Consider the following 21,325-nt stretch of genomic DNA (forward strand, 5'->3'; position numbering starts at 1 on the left):
TTATTTCATATTTTACATACGGGGAAACTGTCAAAAGTTAGATGTTACTATTTAGTGGGGATGGTAGTTTTCACGTTTTTTTCTCTTTCGAAAAAAACTTAATTAAAACAACTTCTTATCATGTTTTTAAATTATTTCTATAATATACACACAAAAATGCGTAAAAATGAATAAATTTTAAGCCCTTTAGATAAAATTTTCTTCGTTTTTGGGAGAAAATTTATGATTTTTTCTATTATTATCAGTTCTTTCCTGACAGCATCAAGACCTTCAACTCTAATCGTCTTCGCTATATTTTTTTTATAATCTACACGTAAAAATACGCAAAAATATATAAATTTCAATTCCTTTATATAAAATGTTCTTCGTTTTTGGTGAAAAAATACAATTTTTCTTGAAAAATTTGATAAAAAATTAATCATCAACTCCAATCGTGACTGGTTTTTTCCCCTATATTTTTCACGTAAAAATACATTTGTAAACTAAATATGAACTGTCTGGGCTGAATATTGTGTGCGCTATTTTTCCTGTAATTTTCACGTAAAAATACATAAGTGTACCAAATTTGAGCTCTCTCCCGGACAGCACTGAAACTTCCCTGAACCTTGACTGAACCTCGCTTGACGAGATTCGGGAACTTGAGTCGCGAGGTCCAAACGAGGTTGTGTTGATGTTTAAGTGTCCGCGCATAATAATGGTCAGTCACAGAGGTTGGCTGAATATTGGATTTGAATTTCTGTTAAATATTAAAATTAAAGATTCTTGGCATATTGTGAGGGGATATTTAAGGAAATTAAAAATTCAAGATTTGTTAAATGTAATCTTTAAATATTCTGGAAATTTAGAAGGAGCATAAATACGGAAAAATAGAAAGAAAGCAAATGAATTTAAAAAACTATTGAAAATTACATTTTCTATGACATGGGAAAGCGTAAATAAAACAGAAATTAATAGACAATCATAAATACAGTTATATTTATTAGTAGTTACATAAAAATTAAATTTTTAAAGGTTTTTTTGAGAGTCTGCAGGCACATTTCATGTGCTAATACAAAATTAAAATTAAAAAAAAATTGAAATTAAAATTAAATGCAAATTTTATTAAAACGAGTTATCAGAATTTTTTTGGCAGAAATCCTAGTAAATATTCTCAACAAAAATTTTATTGAGCCAAAAAAATTCATCCAGAAGAATTTTCTGAGTAAATCATTACGAAAATGCATTTTTTTTGTCTATAGTACAAATTTTGCAATAAACAAAATTTTCTTTTTAAGTAAATCGTTCATTTATTTGAGTTTTTGTTTCATCACACATTGTAGACAACATTTCTATTTGAAAATATTTCTTGTCAAAAGAGTTAAACACTATTTGTAATTTAATGTAATAATAATTTATTACTAATAAATATAACTGTATTTATGATTGTCTATTAATTTCTGTTTTATTTACGCTTTCCCATGTCATAGAAAATGTAATTTTCAATAGTTTTTTAAATTCATGTGCTTTCTTTTTATTTTTCCGTATTTATGCTCCTTCTAAATTTCCAGAATATTTAAAGATTACATTTAACAAATCTTGAATTTTTAATTTCCTTAAATATCCCCTCACAATATGCCAAGAATCTTTAATTTTAATATTTAACAGAAATTCAAATCCAATATTCAGCTGACCTCCGTGATTGACCTTTATTATGCGCGGACATTTAAACATCAACTCAACCTCGTTTGGACCTCGCGACTCAAGTTCCCGAACCTCGTCAAGCGAGGTTCAGTCAAGGTTCAGGGAAGTTTCGGTGCTGTCCGGGCTATGTCAAAAGATGTGGCTGCTAGGGGGGGGGTACATAGTCATTTTTCTTAAAAATTCATGGTTTTTCCTTGACAACGCTATGTTAATTAATTCCAATCAAGTTCGCTATTTTTTCCTGTAATCTACACGTGAAAATACATATGTGTACTAAATTTCATCCCTCTAGATAAATTTGTGTGGTCGCTAGGGGGGGGGGGATACACGATTTCAAAAAAACCGATATTAATAGGGTTCCGAACCGAGTACGGAACCCTAAAAAAAATACCTAACTTAAAAAAAAGTCAAACAAATTTTTGATTTTCAAAAAAAGGGTCAAATATTGAATTTTTTCAAAAATTTTCTGCACCATTCGAAAGAGCAGGAAAAAACTATTCGAAAACATACAGGTCAAATTTTTTCCATCTTTCTATTTAAAAGTTACAAGTCTTCAAAAATTTACTGTTTAAGTTTTTCAAAAACGTACATTTAACCCCTTCCCTCTCATTCAGTTTTGGAAAAATCGTAACAATACATTTCACCCCTTAAATAATACTGTGTTACAAAAAAATTAAAAAACACTTTTTATCGGACCTACTAGAGGTTGTAGGTAACAAAAAACTATGAAGAATGGTATATTAAAAATTTGCTTAACACCCCCAAATTTTGATTTTAGAGCCAAAAAACCGTTTTCACATATATTTATGAATATAATCCCTTGTAACTTTTTAATTTTTCAACTTTAACTGATGTTTACGGCATTAATTATATTTTAAAAATTTTTCTTCTTCATGCCCACATAACACCGAAAGTTTACTAAACCTGTATTAAAGCTGTACGTGTGCCAAGTTGGAAAAAAGTGGCAAAGCTTAATACGGGTTGTGCAAATGTGTAAATGTCCGCACTTGAGTAAACGTTTAGCGTAAAAGTTGCCTAAAGATTTAAATTAAATCTTCGGTAAAGGTTTAGCTTAAAAGTTGCCTGAAGATTTAAATTAAATTAAATTAAGGAAAACTGACAAATACTTAAATTTGCTACTGGTCTTGAAAATAGAAAAACAGCAATAAATCAGTCAATTTTTAAAGAAATCTATTCAAATAGGGCTAGTTCGACGCAGAATTTAGTATGGTTAAATATTACACGAAGAAAGCTAAGATAATAAGAAAATATATTAAGTATAATTATGTTATATAATATATATTATATTATAAACTTTTTTCATAAATAATGATATTTGGATAAAATAGTTTATAGGCCCTGATAGGGTTTGTTAAATAAAATTTACTGCGCAGCCGTAGGTGCCATAAAAAACTACTGCGCATAAATATTAATAAAATTTATTTATTAATAACATTGTAGGCTTACAGTGTAATCTTACAATAACCGTACAGCAAGCTTACAATGTAACCTCCTACAGCTAGACTATAGGGTAAGCTTCCTGGATGCTTACAACGGTCTTACCATGTAAGCTTACCACGACCTTACATGTATGCTTACAGTAAAGCGGACATTTTAAGTTAACAGTAAGTCTACTGACAGTTTACGATGTTACTTTACAATTCTCACATGTAAACTTTCTGTAAACTCGATGTAATATACTGTGCTGTGTGGGTGTACTCTTTGTTACCTGGATAAAAAAATTGGTTAAGACTCTTGATTGATGTGCGATAGGTTCAAAGTTCGATTCCCGCCATGACACAATTTTTTCATTAAATATAAAGTCATGTAATATTATCTAAATAATATTTTAATATTATCATGAGGCGGACAATATGGCTATTTGTTTAAAAAAATACAAGTTTTTCTTTTAAACAAATAGCTATATTTTCCAAACGGTTTGCTTGTTTATTGAAAATTCCCACGGTGAAGTTGTAGAGAATCATTTTCTGACGAAAATAATCAATATTACATTGAAATCGAATCATTTTTAAAAAATTCTGTAGATGCGATATAATAAAAAAAATGTATACAATGTTTTTTGCATAGATCCAGAGCAAATTACGTATACTAAATCTATGGGAAAATCGGTCCAGAAATTTTAAACGATAACACAGGCACACAAAAAAAAAAGTTGTCTGTTTCTTGAACTACACATATATTTCCTATAGTATTTTGGCCCGCTGAAACCGAATCTGAGGTCAGAATTGCTCCATCACCCTCAGTTTTTTTTAAATCGACCAAAACCACCCTTAAACGGACAAATTCACACTTCGGAGATAAAAAATAAATCAACTTATTTTTTAGAAAAACCAAATTTTACATCTACGAAACTTTGCTCCACTAACTCAAAAACAAAGCCAGCATTGATCCAGCACCCCCTGAATTTTTTTAATCGAAAAAACTACCCCTAATCTGAAGAATCAAATTCAGGAGGTAAAACAATAAAATAACTGATTAAAAAATTTTATAACCAGGTATTTTTACTCCAGCAAGGCAGAAACAAATCCAGAAATGCTCCCTCACCCTCTAAATTTTTTTTAAATCAAAAAAACCACCCTTAAATAGAAAAATTCAAATTTAAGAAGTAAAAAAATAATAAATTACCGGCTTTTTTTAAAAACAGAACCTTACATGTATGTAGTTTTGCTTTACTAACTCAAAAAAATAAAGCCAGCATTGATCCATCACCCTCTGAATTTTTTTAAATAAAAAAAACTACCCTTAATCTGAAGAACCAAACTTAGGAGGTAAAACAAAAAAATAACTGATTAAAAAAGTTTATAACCAGGTATTTTTACTAAAGCAATGCGGAAACATACCTGGCTGTAAAATTTTTCAATCAGTTATTGTATTGTATTACCGCCTGAATTTGATTCTTCAGATTAGGGGTAGGTTTTTCGATTAAACAAATTCAGAGGTTGAAGAATCAATGGTGGCTTTGTTTTTGAGTTAGTGGAGCGAAAATACATAGATGTAGTAAGGTTCTGTTTTAAAAAAGTCAGTTATTTAATTTTTAATCTCCTAAATTTGAATTTTTCTATTTAAGGGTGGTTTTTTCGATTTAAAAAAATTTTAGAGGGTGAGGGAGCATTTCTGGCTTTGTTTCTGCCTTGCTGGAGTAAAAATACCTGGTTATAAAATTTTTTAATCAGTTATTTTATTGTTTTACCTCTTGAATTTAATTCTTCAGATTAGGGGTAGTTTTTTCGATTAAAAAAATTCAGGGGGTGCTGGATCAATGCTGGCTTTGTTTTTTTGAGTTAGTAGAGCAAAACTACAAACATGTAAGGTTCTGTTTTTAAAAAAAGCCGGTAAAGTATTTTTTTTTTACTTCTTAAATTTGAATTTTTCTATTTAAGGGTGGTTTTTTCGATTTAAAAAAAATTTAGAGGGTGAGGGAGCATTTCTGGATTTGTTTCTGCCTTGCTGGAGTAAAAATACCTGGTTATAAAATTTTTTAATCAGTTATTTTATTGTTTTACCTCCTGAATTTGATTCTTCAGATTAGGGGTAGTTTTTTCGATTAAAAAAATTCAGGGGGTGCTGGATCAATGCTGGCTTTGTTTTTGAGTTAGTGGAGCAAAGTTTCGTAGATGTAAAATTTGGTTTTTCTAAAAAATAAGTTGATTTATTTTTTATCTCCGAAGTGTGAATTTGTCCGTTTAAGGGTGGTTTTGGTCGATTTAAAAAAAAACTGAGGGTGATGGAGCAATTCTGACCTCAGATTCGGTTTCAGCGGGCCAAAATACTATAGGAAATATATGTGTAGTTCAAGAAACAGACAACTTTTTTTTTTGTGTGCCTGTGTAATAGTATGATATTTATCTTGGTGTATAGATATACATCAAAATACTCCATGACTCCAATAAGTCTACAAAATTTTATGACAGTTTGTCGTCAAAACGCTTTTGAGATAATTTTTTCACAAGAAACAGTGACATACAGTTATCTTAGTTAAGTTTAATTTAAATTTTAATTTACTGTTTAAATGTCTTTCTGACATGTGGAGTAAATGTCTGAAATCTCACTCCTTAGAATAATTAATAGTTATAAAGAATTAAATATGATTGTGTAAAGGTGACATTAAGTATGAATTACTAAGTTTTTTTAACAGTTCTACAATTTTAGTGTTCTGTATTTACAAGAAGCGTGAAGTACTAAATAGTATAATTACTGCGGTTCCCGAGTGAAATATTTAATAAATCTCGACCTCCTTATTGCGGTTAAGAAAATGAAGTCACGTTTGTAAAGCTTAAATTTTTCATATAAAAGGCACAGATAAATTAGATTTAATAAATACTGAAGTTGAACATGCGAGTATTAAGATGGGTAAGATTTCCATTTAGATCTCCACTGTACTGTTTAAAATTGAACGATAAATTGTTTCAGCTCAATATTTTGATAACAGTGACTGTTATCACATCCGTGCCCAGAAAAATACGCCGCCAAGCTGGTTATATTTATCAAAAACCGAATGTGATATTCAAATTACCTTCACCAAATCAAGTGTTACCAGAAGTAATTGAAAGGATTCCAAGTTTTCCATCAACAGTTCAATCATCAATAAATATACCATATTATAATTATCCACCACTTCCTCAGTCACGACCTTCTCCAAGTGGTCCACTACCACCTTTACTGACTCCAGGATATTTACCTCCACCACAACCTCCTCCTCCTCGCCCTTCATACCCAACTTCATCGCCATATAACTATCCTTCTCCTACTGCACCACCACCTCTTCCTCCATCTTTACCGATACCAGGTTACTTACCTCCACCTACTCCACCGCCATTTAACTATCCTTCTCCTACTCCGCCACCACCTGTACCAACACCAGCTTATTTACCTCCGCTTCCTCCTTCTCCTCGCCCTTCGTACCCTACTCCACCGCCATATAACTATCCTTCTCCTACTCCACCGCCAATTAACTATCCTTCTCCTACTCCGCCACCACCTGTACCAACACCAGCTTATTTACCTCCGCTTCCTCCTTCTCCTCGCCCTTCGTACCCTACTCCACCGCCATATAACTATCCTTCTCCTACTCCACCGCCAATTAACTATCCTTCTCCTACTCCGCCACCACCTGTACCAACACCAGCTTATTTACCCCCGCTTCCTCCTTCTCCTCGCCCTTCGTACCCTACTCCACCGCCATATAACTATCCTTCTCCTACTCCACCGCCAATTAACTATCCTTCTCCTACTCCGCCACCACCTGTACCAACACCAGCTTATTTACCTCCGCTTCCTCCTTCTCCTCGCCCTTCGTACCCTACTCCACCGCCATATAACTATCCTTCTCCTACTCCACCGCCAATTAACTATCCTTCTCCTACTCCGCCACCACCTGTACCAACACCAGCTTATTTACCTCCGCTTCCTCCTTCTCCTCGCCCTTCGTACCCTACTCCACCGCCATATAACTATCCTTCTCCTACTCCACCACCACCACTTCCTCCATCTTTACCGATACCAGGTTACTTACCTCCACCTACTCCACCGCCAATTAACTATCCTTCTCCTACTCCGCCACCACCTGTACCAACACCAGCTTATTTACCTCCGCTTCCTCCTTCTCCTCGCCCTTCGTACCCTACTCCACCGCCATATAATTATCCTTCTCCTACCCCACGACCACCACCTCCACCTACACCAACTCCGGGTTACTTACCTCCTCCTTCTTCTCGTCCTTCGTACCCTACTTCTCCGCCATATAACTATCCTTCTCCTACCCCTCGACCACCTTCTCTACCTCCACCTGCACCAACTCCCGGTTACTCACCTCCTCCTCGACCTTTATACCCTACTCCACCGTCATATAACTATCCTTCTCCTACCCCACGACCACCTTCTCCACCTCCACCAACTCCGGGTTACTTACCTCCTTCTTCTCCTCGACCTTCATACTCTACTCCATCGCCATATAACTATCCTTCCCCTTCTCCACCATCCCGCCCTTCATACTCTACACCATCGCCATATAACTATCCTTCTCCTACTCCAGGACCACCTCCTCCACCTGTACCAACTCCAGGTTACTTACCTCCTCTTTCTCCTTCTCCTCGTCCTTCGTACCCTTCTCCACCACCATATAATTATCCTTTTCCAACTCCACCAACCCCTCGTGAACCTTCATATCCTACTCCATTGCCGTATAACTATCCTTCCCCTTCTTCACCATCCCGCCCTTCATACTCTACACCACTGCCGTATAACTATCCTTCTCCTACCCCAAGGCCACCTTTTCCACCTCCACCTGCACCAGCTCCAGGTTACTTACCTCCTTCTCCTCGCCCTTCATACCCAACTCAACAGCCATATAATTATCCTTCACCTACTCCACCACCACCACCACCACCTCCTCCTCCGTCTCCATCTGTACTAATTCCAAGTTATTCACCTCCACTGGTTGTTCGACCAACTCCTAGTCCTTCCTACCCTTCTCCACCTTCATTTAATTATCCTATTCCTACATCACCGTCATCACCACCGAATCGAAGTTATTTACCTCCTTCTTCTCCATCTTCACCACCACCAATTCCTTCTTCATACCCTACTTTACCGTCATACAACTACCAATCTCCTGCTCCTTTACCTTTTCCAGATTATTTATCTCCATCTATTTCTATTCCGGTTAGTATATCGACTCCAGCTCTTACTTATTTGCCGCCATTAAGTTAGACAAATTATGCACTTAAATCCATCGCAACTTGTTCAACTAAGCACTTCTGTTGCAATTGCATTACAGACATTTTTTTATTATTTATTGTGGTTTTACTAATGTTGTTATTGTACATGTAAAAAGGAGCGTTCTTACTAACTTGTAGGGTTAGTAAATGTTATAAAACTTAGAACTATGTTCTATTATCAACCTGACGTCACTTACGAGGAAAACGTTTAATCTTTATTGATTTTTAATCGAGACTTTTTACCACTTTAAGACTAAATATGTATGTATGTATTTTTGTTACTTTGTTCTGCTGTGTATATTATTTACGTAAATAGTAAATTGTTAAATGTTATAATTGAATTGTCAGTAATAAAACATGAGTAGATATGTATAGATATAAAAATTGCAAATTTTTATGATTAATTAAACCCGGTACACTGAAAAAAATTGTATTGAATCAAGAAAATTTTACTTGCTCCAAGTAAATCGTGGTATTGAATGTTAGGATTAGAATTTGATGGGAAATTAATCAATAAAACAAAAAAATGACTTTTCCTTTTACAAATTCCGGTAGACTAATAACATGCCCTTCGGACAGTTTAATTATAAAGATCTATCCACTACCATTCTAATATTCAGAATGTCGTTGAGATTCGTATTCTTAATTAAACATTTAATTTTACCATCTAGAAAAAGAAATATTGAGAACTGGTTTCAATGATAATTGAATTGAATTGTATTGTGAATATTACATATATGGCGTAACAGTTTTAAAATGACGGTAAAAGGAATTTTTTAAAATAAATTCATAATTTTATCTACGAAAACAAAAAAATTTTTTATTTTTTTTGTCACTTATCATCCGAATGTTTTTCGGGTCGCTGATTACGAATCTGATGTCTATTTTTAAAAATTAAAAATAGCGGATCCAATATGGCGGAATTTTTTTTTGAAAATTCATATAATTTTTATAAAACTCGTTACTCGGGAGTTTTTGGGGTCATTGATAACAATTCTAATGTCAATTTTTCAAAATTCAAAATAGCGGATGTCCGTTTTTCATAATTGAAAATGGCGGTTCCAGTTTGGAGCCTGGATTTTAAATGTTATTCACGTTCTTTGGCCATCCTATAATTTTGATGATCCATGCTCCAAATTGGAATCGCCTTTTTGAATTTTGAAAAACAGACATCAGATTTGTAATCAGCGACTCCAAAAACATTCGGATGATAAGTGACAAAAATAATTTCTTTTTTTGTTTTCGTAGATAAAATTATGAATTTGTTTTAAAAAATTCCTCAAATTTTTGACACACGTGAATACAGAGAACGGTGACCTTAAATCTTTGATAAAAAATCTGTTCTTCCCGTCTTTAAGGGGTTAATCATTCTTGTTTATACATAATTATGGCTCCCACAGCACCGAAACTTTCCTAAAGATTTATTTGAAATGTTCGGAATATTTAATTGCAACTTTCCTGAACATTTATTTAATCGGGACATTTAAATCTTTACACAATTTTTACTAAACTTTGCAATTAAATATTCCGAACATTTCAAATAAATCTTTAAGAAAGTTTCAGTGCTGTGGGGGGGATATCATTTAACATTTCATTTACATTTTCAATCATTTTTAAATCTTCATTACTTAAAGTAAAATAATCTTTTACGTTCGACATGGTATTCTTCTTCAAATTTCAAGCTGCTGATAAAGTCATTTCTCAAAACAAATCTTCTATTTCAGTTTCTTGCTTTAAGAAATTTATTTACATTTGTTTCACATATAAAATATTTCATATTTTCATTTTCATATTTCATAATTCATATATATATATATATATATATGAAAGGTGAATTTAACGTTGCTTTACCTTTTTCACATTGTATCAATTTCGATAAAGACTATACACCCAGTAAAAAAGGATTTTTTGAGATAGCAGTTCGGACAATTGAGCAAGCCGTTTGCTCAATTGTCTAAAATGCATTCGGGCAATTGGAGTGTTTGTTCAATTGTCCAATGCATTATGCCCAATCATCCGCAATATTTCTCGTGTCTAAAAAGCTGCTAAAATAATATGAAAAACTATTGAAACATTGAAAAACGGTAGAAAATGCATAATTCTTGATATATACAGAAAAAGAAAGTATAAAAATACCTCGATCGAGGAAAAGGAAAGAGTTTTCCGAAAAATCACTTTTTAACTGACAGCATACTGCTGTACTTGACATTTTATGGGTAAAGAAGAGAAGATTATGATAATGAGTGACATCAGTTCATTATCAACTCTCAATATTTGTCGAATGGTAAAATATAATAGTAGATTTCTTTCTGATTTTTTAAAAAAGGAATAATTATTGAATTAATTGAATTACAAATTTTCCTACTTTTTTATTTCATTTATTGTTATGTTTTTATATTATATTATATTATATTATAACAAAAATATTAAATGCACAATTATAATCATAATACATTTTTTATTAAATTCTCTTTCCATCAAACATATAAACATAGCTTTATATTGCATTGCAATAAATGATTTACATTAAGTATTTTTGGAAAGACGTTCCGGAAACGTTTACACTGTATACATTTTATCAGCTGTGTGAAAATCTCAGGGATATCCAGTGGGATATCGCACAGAGCGGAAATTTGGATATCCTAAAGATATCCCTGGATATCCAAATTTCCATCCACACGGAAAGAAAGTTTGTAGCAATATTTGATATTATGGTGTTACTTTTTAGTATATTTGATTACAATCACTGTTTTCCTAAAAGTATCGTAAAAGTATTGTCTTTGATTTTCTTTAAATTGCACATTGTCTTTGATTTTCTGTTATTTTCATTTTCAAATTAAATAGTGAAATGGTCTCCGCAATTGTAATATTACCAAAATATCTGAAAAAAATTCGTTTAATTTTGAGTCGATTCAATTCGGCCATGATTGATATAAATTGATTAAATTTTTTGCATCAAAAAATGAGACCGTTTCGTGTATCATTTCTAAAAATGATACACAAAACGATCTCTTTTTGATATAACTTATATGCATCAAAACGTTGCAATAGAAAAAGATACAACCAAGTTTACCGTGATTGCGGAACATTTTGGCATGAAAACGATTTTCGGAGATTAAAATAAGAACATTTAATATAGTTGGAAAGAAAATTTGATATAATATTTACGAAATCTGAAATCTTTTTATTGTAACACAAAAATGTCACATTTTAATAAGCTCTTTATTAATTTTTCTAACCAAATATTTCAAATTTCGTAATTAGAATTGTATAAAATGATATAATTATTTCAGATTTTGATATATTAAATTTGTATATGAAGCGTTATTCTGTATAGGTTAGGAATAAAAATAAGCCAATCGTTGTAAAACAATGCGGTGTATGTGTGTGTGTGTGCATTTAAAAGTTCATATCCTCCTCTATCCTCGAGATGAGAAAGAGATAAAACTTTGGCGTAGAATCTATTGGTGTTTCTGTCGTCATCTGTCACGACTGAACCACTTCGAATTTTTAGTATAGTTTTAACAAATTTCGAAATAATCTTTCCAAATTTTCATATAAATTTAGTAAATAACGAAGTGCGCGTCGGTTTAACTTACTTCTGGTTTTTCGTATAAATTTATCAATTTACGAAATAATAATTTCAATTTCTGGAATATATTTACTAAAAAGACTATTGGTAAAAATATACCGATTTTCGTTATCAAACCCAAATGTTCCGCGTTTGAAAAAGAGAATACTAAAATTTCCTATCAGATTTATCAAATATTGCTACTAAATTTCTTTCCATGCAGTGGGCTATCTCAGGGACATCGCGGGATGAAAAAAGGGAAATTCACTAGATATACCATGCTGTGAGGGAGGTTTGGACATTGCAAATCTGTTTGATTTAAAATCCTAGATGATCATTTAAGCGAGATATCGTGAAATTTGTTCCACATGTGCAAAGTTAGACATAAATTTTCTGTTATTCTCATGCTAAACATGTTGATTTGTTGCGGCATCTTCAATATTTTACCTACCCACACAGCACATGAAATTTCCTAAATATTTCTGAAATATTTCATTGAAATTTTGAAATATTCCAATGCGAAGTCCTTGAAATATTGCTGAAATTAGGTAAATGTCCGCCTATAAGAAATATTGCCGTGTAATGTTGCTGAAATATTTCATTAAAATATTATAGAAAAATTCCATTTAAATGCTGCGCACTGGTCGATCTCAGTTTCTATGGCCTGTACAGCTGCGCAGTAGTTTTTAATTTTCCAGGATCCTAAGGTGTTGAACATGTTAGAAAATAACGATTGATTTCATATTTTAAAAAAGTTTCTAACTTTTTTTGAAATGTTTCCTGAATATTGCAGAGTTTTCATGTGTAATATTGCAGGAGTATTAAAGTGTAATATTTCAGCAAAATTGCACGGCAATATTTCTTATAGGCGGACATTTTCCTGTTTTACTCAACATTTCATGAACCTTGCATTGAAATATTTCAAATCTTTCAATGAAATATTCATGAAATGTTTAGGAAATATAATGTGCTGTGTAGGTAGATTGATTTTCCCCTCTGATTGAATGAATGAATGTTTAAAATGCAAAAATCCATCGGCGTGTGAAATTTTTTATTTCTATTTTCTATTAGTTATGCCATATTTATTATTTATTTAACTATTTACAATTTCACTAAAAATAATTTAGGAGAGAGGGCCCCAAGATATATATAGTTTTGATTTTCTGCTCTAGAACACAAATATTTAAAAATGGTGCATATCGTATGAAAGTTACACAAATAAGGTATCTTTTGGCCATAAAGAAAAAATTTTAATTTGCAAACAAATATTTTTTAAAAATGGAAATTTCGATTTGAAAAAATCGAAATGTCCCTAAGATGGACACCATCATAGAATGCATTGAAAAACGGGTAAAATAAAAACTGAACATCATGTAATTTATTATATTTTTTGAAAGTTCTAACAATTTTAACTGTTATAAATTAAATAGCATTTAAAAAAAAATAATTTTAATGGCTATACAAAGAATGTCAAATAACGATCAGAACTGTCGGTATCTATATCGACAGATTTCAATTCTCCAGATTGATAACTACACAGTTTTGAAGTAGGAAAATAAAAAATTTCGAATATCAGGCTCAGAGTTATAAGAAGAAAAATAATTGTTTTCGCTTTTTGTTTATATAAAATAAGCTTCATCTAAACAAACTACATCAGTAAAAAATCTTGGGGCCCTCTCCTAACTACAATTATTAAAGAAGCATACGTCGAATGCCAAAGAGTATACTGAAAATAAAAACAAATGAAATTTTCCTTATTTTAAGTTGCACTTTAAAATTTGCAAAAAATAAAAAACAATTTTCGAGAAAACGAATATTAGAAAAACTGTTCTTTAACATGTTCATTTACACGTTCATGCATCTCTATGTATAAAATTCAGAGTGAAAACTTTAAAGGTAGCACAGTTTATTTATATTATATAAATAAAAATGCAAAAAAGTTAATAAAAAATATAATTAAGAATATGAGAGTATTTTCTCGATTTACTTTTTATAAATCTAAAAATTTGTAATATAAAAATATTTGCATGATGTAAGTTTCTTTGTCATGCCACAAGATGTTTTATTCGAAAGACTGCCATTTTATTATTTGATTGCCTGGTTTTGCGAGAGCTTGTTTCCATTGGTCACTATAAGTTCCTCCAACTTCTGGGCCAATAGCAAAGTGTCCAACTGTAGTTTTTTTTCCTGAAATAAAATAATTATTTTTAATTCTAAATTTGCAAATCTATATTTTTTTGTCGATTTTTTAAAAATTTTAACTTAAATTTTTTGTCCCTATTGAAAATCCCCACATGGGATCCTATATATGATTCCATATAGGTTCCTTTATAAAAACCGTTATGAAATCCTAGGTCGTGTCCGAATTTCATATTATGAAATTCGGACACGATTTAGTGTATGATTTCATGTAGGAATTTATGATGTTGTTTCTACATTGAAATCTATGTGAATTCCTACATTATTTCCTATAATTTTTCTGGCATATTATTTGTGTCAATTTCCTTCATAATCAACTCACATCAAATCTTATAAAAAATATCATATAAAATTCTAAAGATTTCCTTATATGAAATCTTACATACAAGTTTTAATATAGGAAACCATATGGGATTTCATGTGCATTCTTACATATGATTTCACATGGATTTGAACATAGGAAATCACTGGGATTTCATGTTGGCTGTTTTATACAGAAGGCAGTTAACAAAAATTAAAAATTATTTAATGAAAAATTAAATAATATTACTGCAATTTATATGAAAAAAAAATTGTGCTTTGCAATACACCTTCTGAATTAAATTCTCAGCTTATATAGTATTCAATAATGATCTCAACTGTGAGAAAAAAAATTATCACCATCTGGCGGCGGAAGAGTGGAATTATTATTTACATTTACATTTCCTATGTAGGAATCCATGTGAGAACATATATGGGATCTTATGTAAGATACTACATATACGATTTTACATAGATTCCTACATATATGATGGAATCCTAGAATCTTAAGATTTTTTAACAAAAATTTTTTATTTTTATTTATTTATTTTACATCACAAATAAATAAATAAATAATAAATAAATAAATAAATTTTTAACAAAAAATTTATCAAAACAACGAAATGTAAAGAATTATTAATTAAAAATTGAATTATTTATTGTAAAATATGAATTTAAAGTGCTGAAATCTTAATTTTTTAGCCATTAGAAAATATGAAAAAAAACATAGAATTTATCATAAAAATAAAAAATAAATGTTCAAATTTACTAAGAATGAATAAATGTATCATTATCAAGTGATATAATTATTTAAAGATGTGAAATAATATATAAAATATGATATTCAAGAGCATCTGTCTACCTAATTTTGCGATTTTTATTCATTAATTATAAATAATAGGAACCATTAAATTAAATAATAACATACCAAATATGAAGTTCTTGTTATAAAATTTTAGAATTTCTTTGCTCTTTTCTTCTCTCTTCTTCATAAGTATAAAAAATTTAAAACCAAAATAGCCACTTTATTCCTTTCCCTTTTTTTGAACATCAATAACTTTCTTGGAGAAAAATAAAAAAATATGGGTCTTCGAAAATTATTTAAATGGACACGAAATATACATACACTAAAAATTTCACGTTATTCCCGAAGCTATTTTCGAAGATAAAGATGATTAAAAATTTTTGTATTTCTGATGCTATATTTTTTAAACTTAAGAAGAGAAGAAAAATGCAAAGAAATTGTAAAATTTTATAACAAGAACTTCATATTTGGTATGTTTTTATTCAATTTAATGGTTCCTATTTTTTATAATTAATGAATAAAAACCGCAAAATTAGGTTGACAGATGCCCTTGAAAATCATATTTTATATGTTATTTCACATCTTTAAATAATTATATCCAATTGATACATACATTTATTCATTCTTAGTAAATTGATAGTTTTCAGCACCTACCATACTTTAAATTCATATTTTACAATAAATAATTAAATTTTTAATAAAATTCTTTTCATTTCGTGATCTTGATAACTTCAAAATCATTCATGCAAAGTATTATAATTTTTAAAAATTAGTTAGCAACGACTTTAGTCGAAATATAATGGATTGACCCAATTTTATTTTAGTAAGTTGGACAAATAATTATTTAAAAATTAGCTCATACTGGCAATTGTTTGCTAGGGGAATCGTTTTGAAATAGAATGCCTGACATAAAAGTTTAATAAAACGTTTTTTCTTACATAATATCAAAAAAAATTAAGTATAATTTTTATCTTCTTTTGACATTAAAAATACTTTGTTAATATAAATATGTAAAAATTGAATTAATATATAATTATTAGAAATAAATTTCAAATGTACCAGTATTCTTCCACTATATTAACTCTATTGAGTATATTGACAACCAAAATAATTCTAAATACAGAAAATGAGCCGTTGGATTCTAGAATGGCACGTAAATTTTTTCGGCCGAAAAACGAAGACCCCTCGACCCTCAAAATTTATTTTTCGAATTTTAATATTTTTCAAACATTATTCTTATACAGAATTCGATTGCGCATCTTTTTTTCTTAATAAAAACTTTCTATCTTTTTCCGGTTTCGAAATATAAGAGAAAAACTGGTTTTTTGGAAACGTAAAATTTAATTGTTTTTTTGACTTCAACTCGCGCTAGGTCAGTCAATTTTACGAGTTTTTCAATGAGGGGGGGTCAATTAATTTTTGACAACAAGCAGAAAAAATGTCGCTAATGTATGCAAAAGTGTGACATGGGGGTCTAAAGTAATCTAAAATAGTGTGACGTAATTTATGGACAGCCCCTTAATAACTTTTTTATTTTTAATAAAAACTTTTTTTTAAGTAAGTCATTTTGATCCATATATTACTTTGTAAATTTTAATTTCGGATTCTAAGTGTTTGATTCTGCTTTCAGTGGGATCAGATATTTGAACAAAAGCAGCCTGCCAGTTTCTACGAGAGATATTTGTAAAAGTGAAAAATAAAGAAACCTTTGGTTCATCTACAAAAGCATTCTGTTTCCTACCTGTTCCCTTAGCCTTCCGCTTCGTAAATAAAATATAGGTTTAAAAGATAATATAATATAATAAGTTTTGTGCATCTCCTTCTGAAACGTAACAGTAATAATAAATAAAATAAATAATTTTATTTCGACTAATTAGTTTTGCAATTTTTTGATTAAAATCACTGGAAGGCGGAGGAGTAATTATGATTTTTAAATCATTATTATTAACATCAATATTATTTTACACATACATATATAAATATATATAATTATTTATATTAATTAATAATTGTAATTTAATTATGATCAATTGAGAAAAACAAGACTTTTTGTAGATATGCGGGTTCATCAGTAAATTGCATTCGTACCTACAAAAGTGGGGGTATACTCATATTTTCCCTTTGAAGGTATTGTCAAAAACCGACAACCGATGGATCGACCGGCAACAAGACACGAACGCTCTTTCCCTTTTTTTGATCCTTTTAGCTTCCGCGTGGAGGAAGCTTTGTAGTCCTTTCGTTTATAAAATTTTTAAAAATGGTGAAAACAAATTTTCCTCTATATAGAGACATGTTATATGAGATCCTGATCAATTGTCCGGATGTATGTATGTGTGTGTGGATCATTTTTGTGAACACCATATCTTTAGAAGGTTTTAATGGATTTGGGTAAAATTTAGTAGGCTTATTTACCACATTTATCTCTCAAAAATGACGAGAGGATTTTTAAAAATACCCCAAAAAAATTTTATCGTCTTTTTTCCAAAAATTTTTTTTTAATTGAAAAATTTTTTAAATAGAAAAATTTAATGTAATATATTGTTAGCCCCAAGTCGAATGTACGCAACTTTCAAAGACATTTTGGAAACACAGAAAATTAAAAGGCATTAAAATAAGCTGTAACGCTTATTATTTTAATACCTTTTAATTTTCTGTGAAGTACGCAACTTTCACAGCCATTTTGGAAATCACGTAACTTTGTGGTGCAGAGCAGAATGTACATATAACTCTGAGAATCGTTTGGAACTCGCTTATGTTGGTTTTTTGTGTTTTTGCAAAATACAAATTACAATATTTCTGCTTGAAACATAGCAATAAAAAGTGTAAGGCAATGTTCAATAAAATCTCAATTATTTAATCTACACCCGCGTGAAAATGAAACTGGGTAAAATCATAAAAACCATGGGCGAAATCGATTGCCAAGGTAAATACGATTAGACCCATGGTTTAAACCTTGGCAAAAATCTCAAAAACCATTGCTTATGTCCGTTTCCCATGGTACAATCTCCCATAGGAAATTTTTTTTTAATTTTACGGATTTTGGAACATAGCTAAAAACTTGCGAACCATGGGAAACAATTTTTTAATTTCACGGATTTTGGACCATTGCATAAATCTTGCGAACCATGGGAAATTTTTTTTTCTTTTTTACGGAATTTAGACAATGGCTAAAAACTTGCGAACCATGGGAAAATTATTTTGTTTAATTTACGGATTTTTGACCATTGCAAAAATCAAAAATCATGTTCGCAAGTTTTTAACCATGCTCCAAAATCCGTAAAATAGAAAAAAAATTTCCCATGATTCGAAAGATTTTAGCAATGGTCAAAAATCCGTAAATAATCGTCTTCCTTACGTCAAGATGAATCGATTGGTATATGTATATAAAGTATAGATTTGAATGAAATTTATAGAATTAATAAAAGTTAAAAAATCAAAAATTCACATTTTAGCTTAAAAATGTTGTGTTTTCTTAAATTCATGTTTATATATGAAATAATTTTATTCCCTGCATTGAAACGAATTGGTTGATATATGTAAAGTATATATTTGATTTAAATTTTAATAATTAATAAAAATCGAAAGATCGAAAATTTATATTTTAACTAAAAAATTTTGTGTTTGTTTAAATTCAAGTTAATACATAAAATAATTGTATTCCTTGCATTGAAACGAATCAATTCGTATATATAAAGTATATTTTACACCCAAAATTAATTAAAATTTTCTTAATTTTTCAAAAAATTTAATTAATTTAAAACAATTTTCAACTCGAATTTTTTTAAATCAATCAATTGAATCGGAGAAATTCATAGCTTCCTCCACGAGGAAGCAAATTTTTTGCTTCACACAATGAGAAAGCAAAATTTTTATGAAATCAACATAAAGGACCCCGTCCTTGTTTTTGCATAGGTACTCCCATCGTGACGAAAAGTTTCAAGTAAATAGTCAAGACCGAACAAAATTTCCGGTGCCAACTTGAACGCCAAACCCTTCGATTTTGCTGGGAAATTTTGGTGGATCGTCTGACGAACAGGGGAAGAACACATCAGACAATGAAAAAAGTCGGTCATTCGTGTTCGCGCTATGTACGCCTAGTGGATACGCACCTTTAGGAGTGGCATTCGTTGACCAAAATGAGGTGACTTTTTTTTAGTTAAAATTTTTCGTTCTTAAATTCGCCACTGTACCGCTGTTTAAAGACCATAAAAACAAAAGAATTCTTTTGATAATTAAGAAGTAGACTTACCAAGCTTGTTTTTTGAAATAAATTTTATTACAAAACTGACATCCTTCAGAGCACCTTCATAAGGGTTTTCGGCAATTACTTTAGCCATTTCAGGTGCAAACTTTAAGGAAATACAGGGTGTAAAGCGATTGCTTTTCCAAAAATGAGTCACTTTACCTCCCTCGATAACTGACATTTTAATATACATTTGCCCTCTTAGCATTTCATGTTCATGCATTGTTTGCATAGAGCATCTCAATCGGAGCAGAGTTAGCACCAAGGATTCTCCACTTCCATCTTTCTTATCGCTTTTCTCTTGACACAAGGAGATCTCAACTTGTCCTTTCTTATTCTCTCGCTATAAGTTCAAAACACATGGCAATAATTAACACAAGTTTGACCAACCAAAACCAACAGTTTTATAGTTTTATGAAGTTACAAAAATTATTTTACTTAGGTTTTTTTTTCATTCCCAGTGGGTAGAAAACCATGTTCGTTCAAAAAACGTTTCTAGAACTTTTCAAGTCACCAAAAAAATGTTCTAGAACCTTATTTTAACTGTTCTTAAAATGTCTTAGAACATTATTTGTCGGACATGAAACGTTCTTAAAACATTTTTATAACGAACGTGGTTTTTTGACTATTGGGTAATTTCTTGAACCTAGAAATATTTTTTTTAACTTTAAAATTTTTTAGTTTTTCAACAAAGAAAATTTCAAATCATTTTCAATTATTTTTTTTGTATTTAGCCTGTGGGTCCATGAAAAAAAGGAAGAAATGATATTCTTTGGTTCAAACGTTTCCGCATCAGATCCCTACTGAAAAACCCCTTATGGGATTTCACATGGAAACCTTATTGGTTTCCATGTAGGATTCCATATGGAATTCAAAAATTTGACATTTTAAGAAATAAATTTTTTTGGCCATTTTGAAAACCGTAAGATATACACAAAATCTGACAAAATTTTGTGGTCACTCCATAAAGTTGTTTTTTATTTAAATACAAAATTCTATGTGGAATTTTATATTGGATCCTATATGGGATTCCACATGGGAATCCTGTATGGGTTTCCATGTAGAATCCCATATGGAATCCTACATGGCAATCACCCAATAAAAAAACTAATTCAGATGAATTGAAATGAATTAACTTTTTTTGGCAAGGTCCAATTTGTATTTGTATCTAAGCAAGATTCAGTGATGCCATTTGTATATTCAATTCAATTCGTACCAATGAGTTTTCATCGGTTGAGAATTCAAAAAATGACCAACTCGTCTATTGAATTTGTGCTGACGAATTGAAAAAAATTAAAGCTCAAAAGTTTGTTCAATGAATTAGTGCGAATAGAGAGTTTGGAAGTTAAATACAGCTTAGTCGAATTCAGGAGAATTGCAACATAGTTCCAATTCGAATTTGTCGCTAAGTAGGGTTCACTGAAGCCCAAGGTGTATTCATTTCAATTCAACTGAATTAGTTTTCATTTGTTGGGCAATAAGGGATTCCAAGTGGATTCTCATACCAAATCTTGTCCGAAATTCCAGTGTGTTTTTCTATGGGAACCTCCATGGATTCCCACATGGAATCCAATATAGATTTCCATGTTGAATTCCATATAAGTTTTTCCAGTAGGGATGTGATATTATGATTTACCAGTTTAATAATTATATTCAAAGTTCAATCATTGCGATGTTTAATTTTTTTTATTTAGAGTTTATAAACGTCGCATCGACTGCCAGGGTCATTAGCGACGGGTTGCGATGTTTAATGTTGAGTCCAGAATAACTTTCAATGAAGCAGTTAAGTG

General features: G+C 30.8%; 2 protein-coding genes across 3 annotated transcripts in view; one reads left to right on the forward strand and one right to left on the reverse strand.

Annotated features, from left to right (window-relative positions):
• The first annotated feature begins 5,623 nt into the window (after positions 1 to 5,623).
• On the forward strand, positions 5,624 to 8,409 carry LOC127278510 (basic proline-rich protein-like). Its single transcript, XM_051300245.1, has one exon. The coding sequence runs from the start codon at positions 6,034 to 6,036 to the stop codon at positions 8,407 to 8,409; it is 2,376 nt and encodes a 791-aa protein (XP_051156202.1). The 5' UTR covers positions 5,624 to 6,033.
• Positions 8,410 to 10,855: 2,446 nt separating this feature from the next.
• The window catches only part of LOC127278532 (uncharacterized), a 29,875-nt gene continuing 19,405 nt past the window's right edge, over positions 10,856 to 21,325 (reverse strand). For both annotated transcript variants that reach the window (XM_051300281.1, XM_051300282.1), the window contains exons 4-5: positions 19,542 to 19,878; positions 10,856 to 14,175 (exon numbers count right to left, since the gene is read on the reverse strand). In XM_051300281.1, the coding sequence (XP_051156238.1) occupies positions 14,051 to 14,175; positions 19,542 to 19,878 (462 nt within the window). In that variant the 3' untranslated portion in view covers positions 10,856 to 14,050. The remainder of the gene's footprint in view (positions 14,176 to 19,541; positions 19,879 to 21,325) is intronic.

This window comes from Leptopilina boulardi, unplaced genomic scaffold (assembly GCF_019393585.1).
Source record: "Leptopilina boulardi isolate dan_hultmark-lab unplaced genomic scaffold, ZJU_Lbou_2.1 LbouV2_204, whole genome shotgun sequence".
Lineage (NCBI taxonomy): Eukaryota > Metazoa > Arthropoda > Insecta > Hymenoptera > Figitidae > Leptopilina > Leptopilina boulardi.

Excerpts from the sequence above, each read along its gene's own strand:
- LOC127278510 (XM_051300245.1), top strand. The coding sequence starts at position 6,034 with ATGCGAGTATTAAGATGGGTAAGATTTCCATTTAGATCTCCACTGTAC.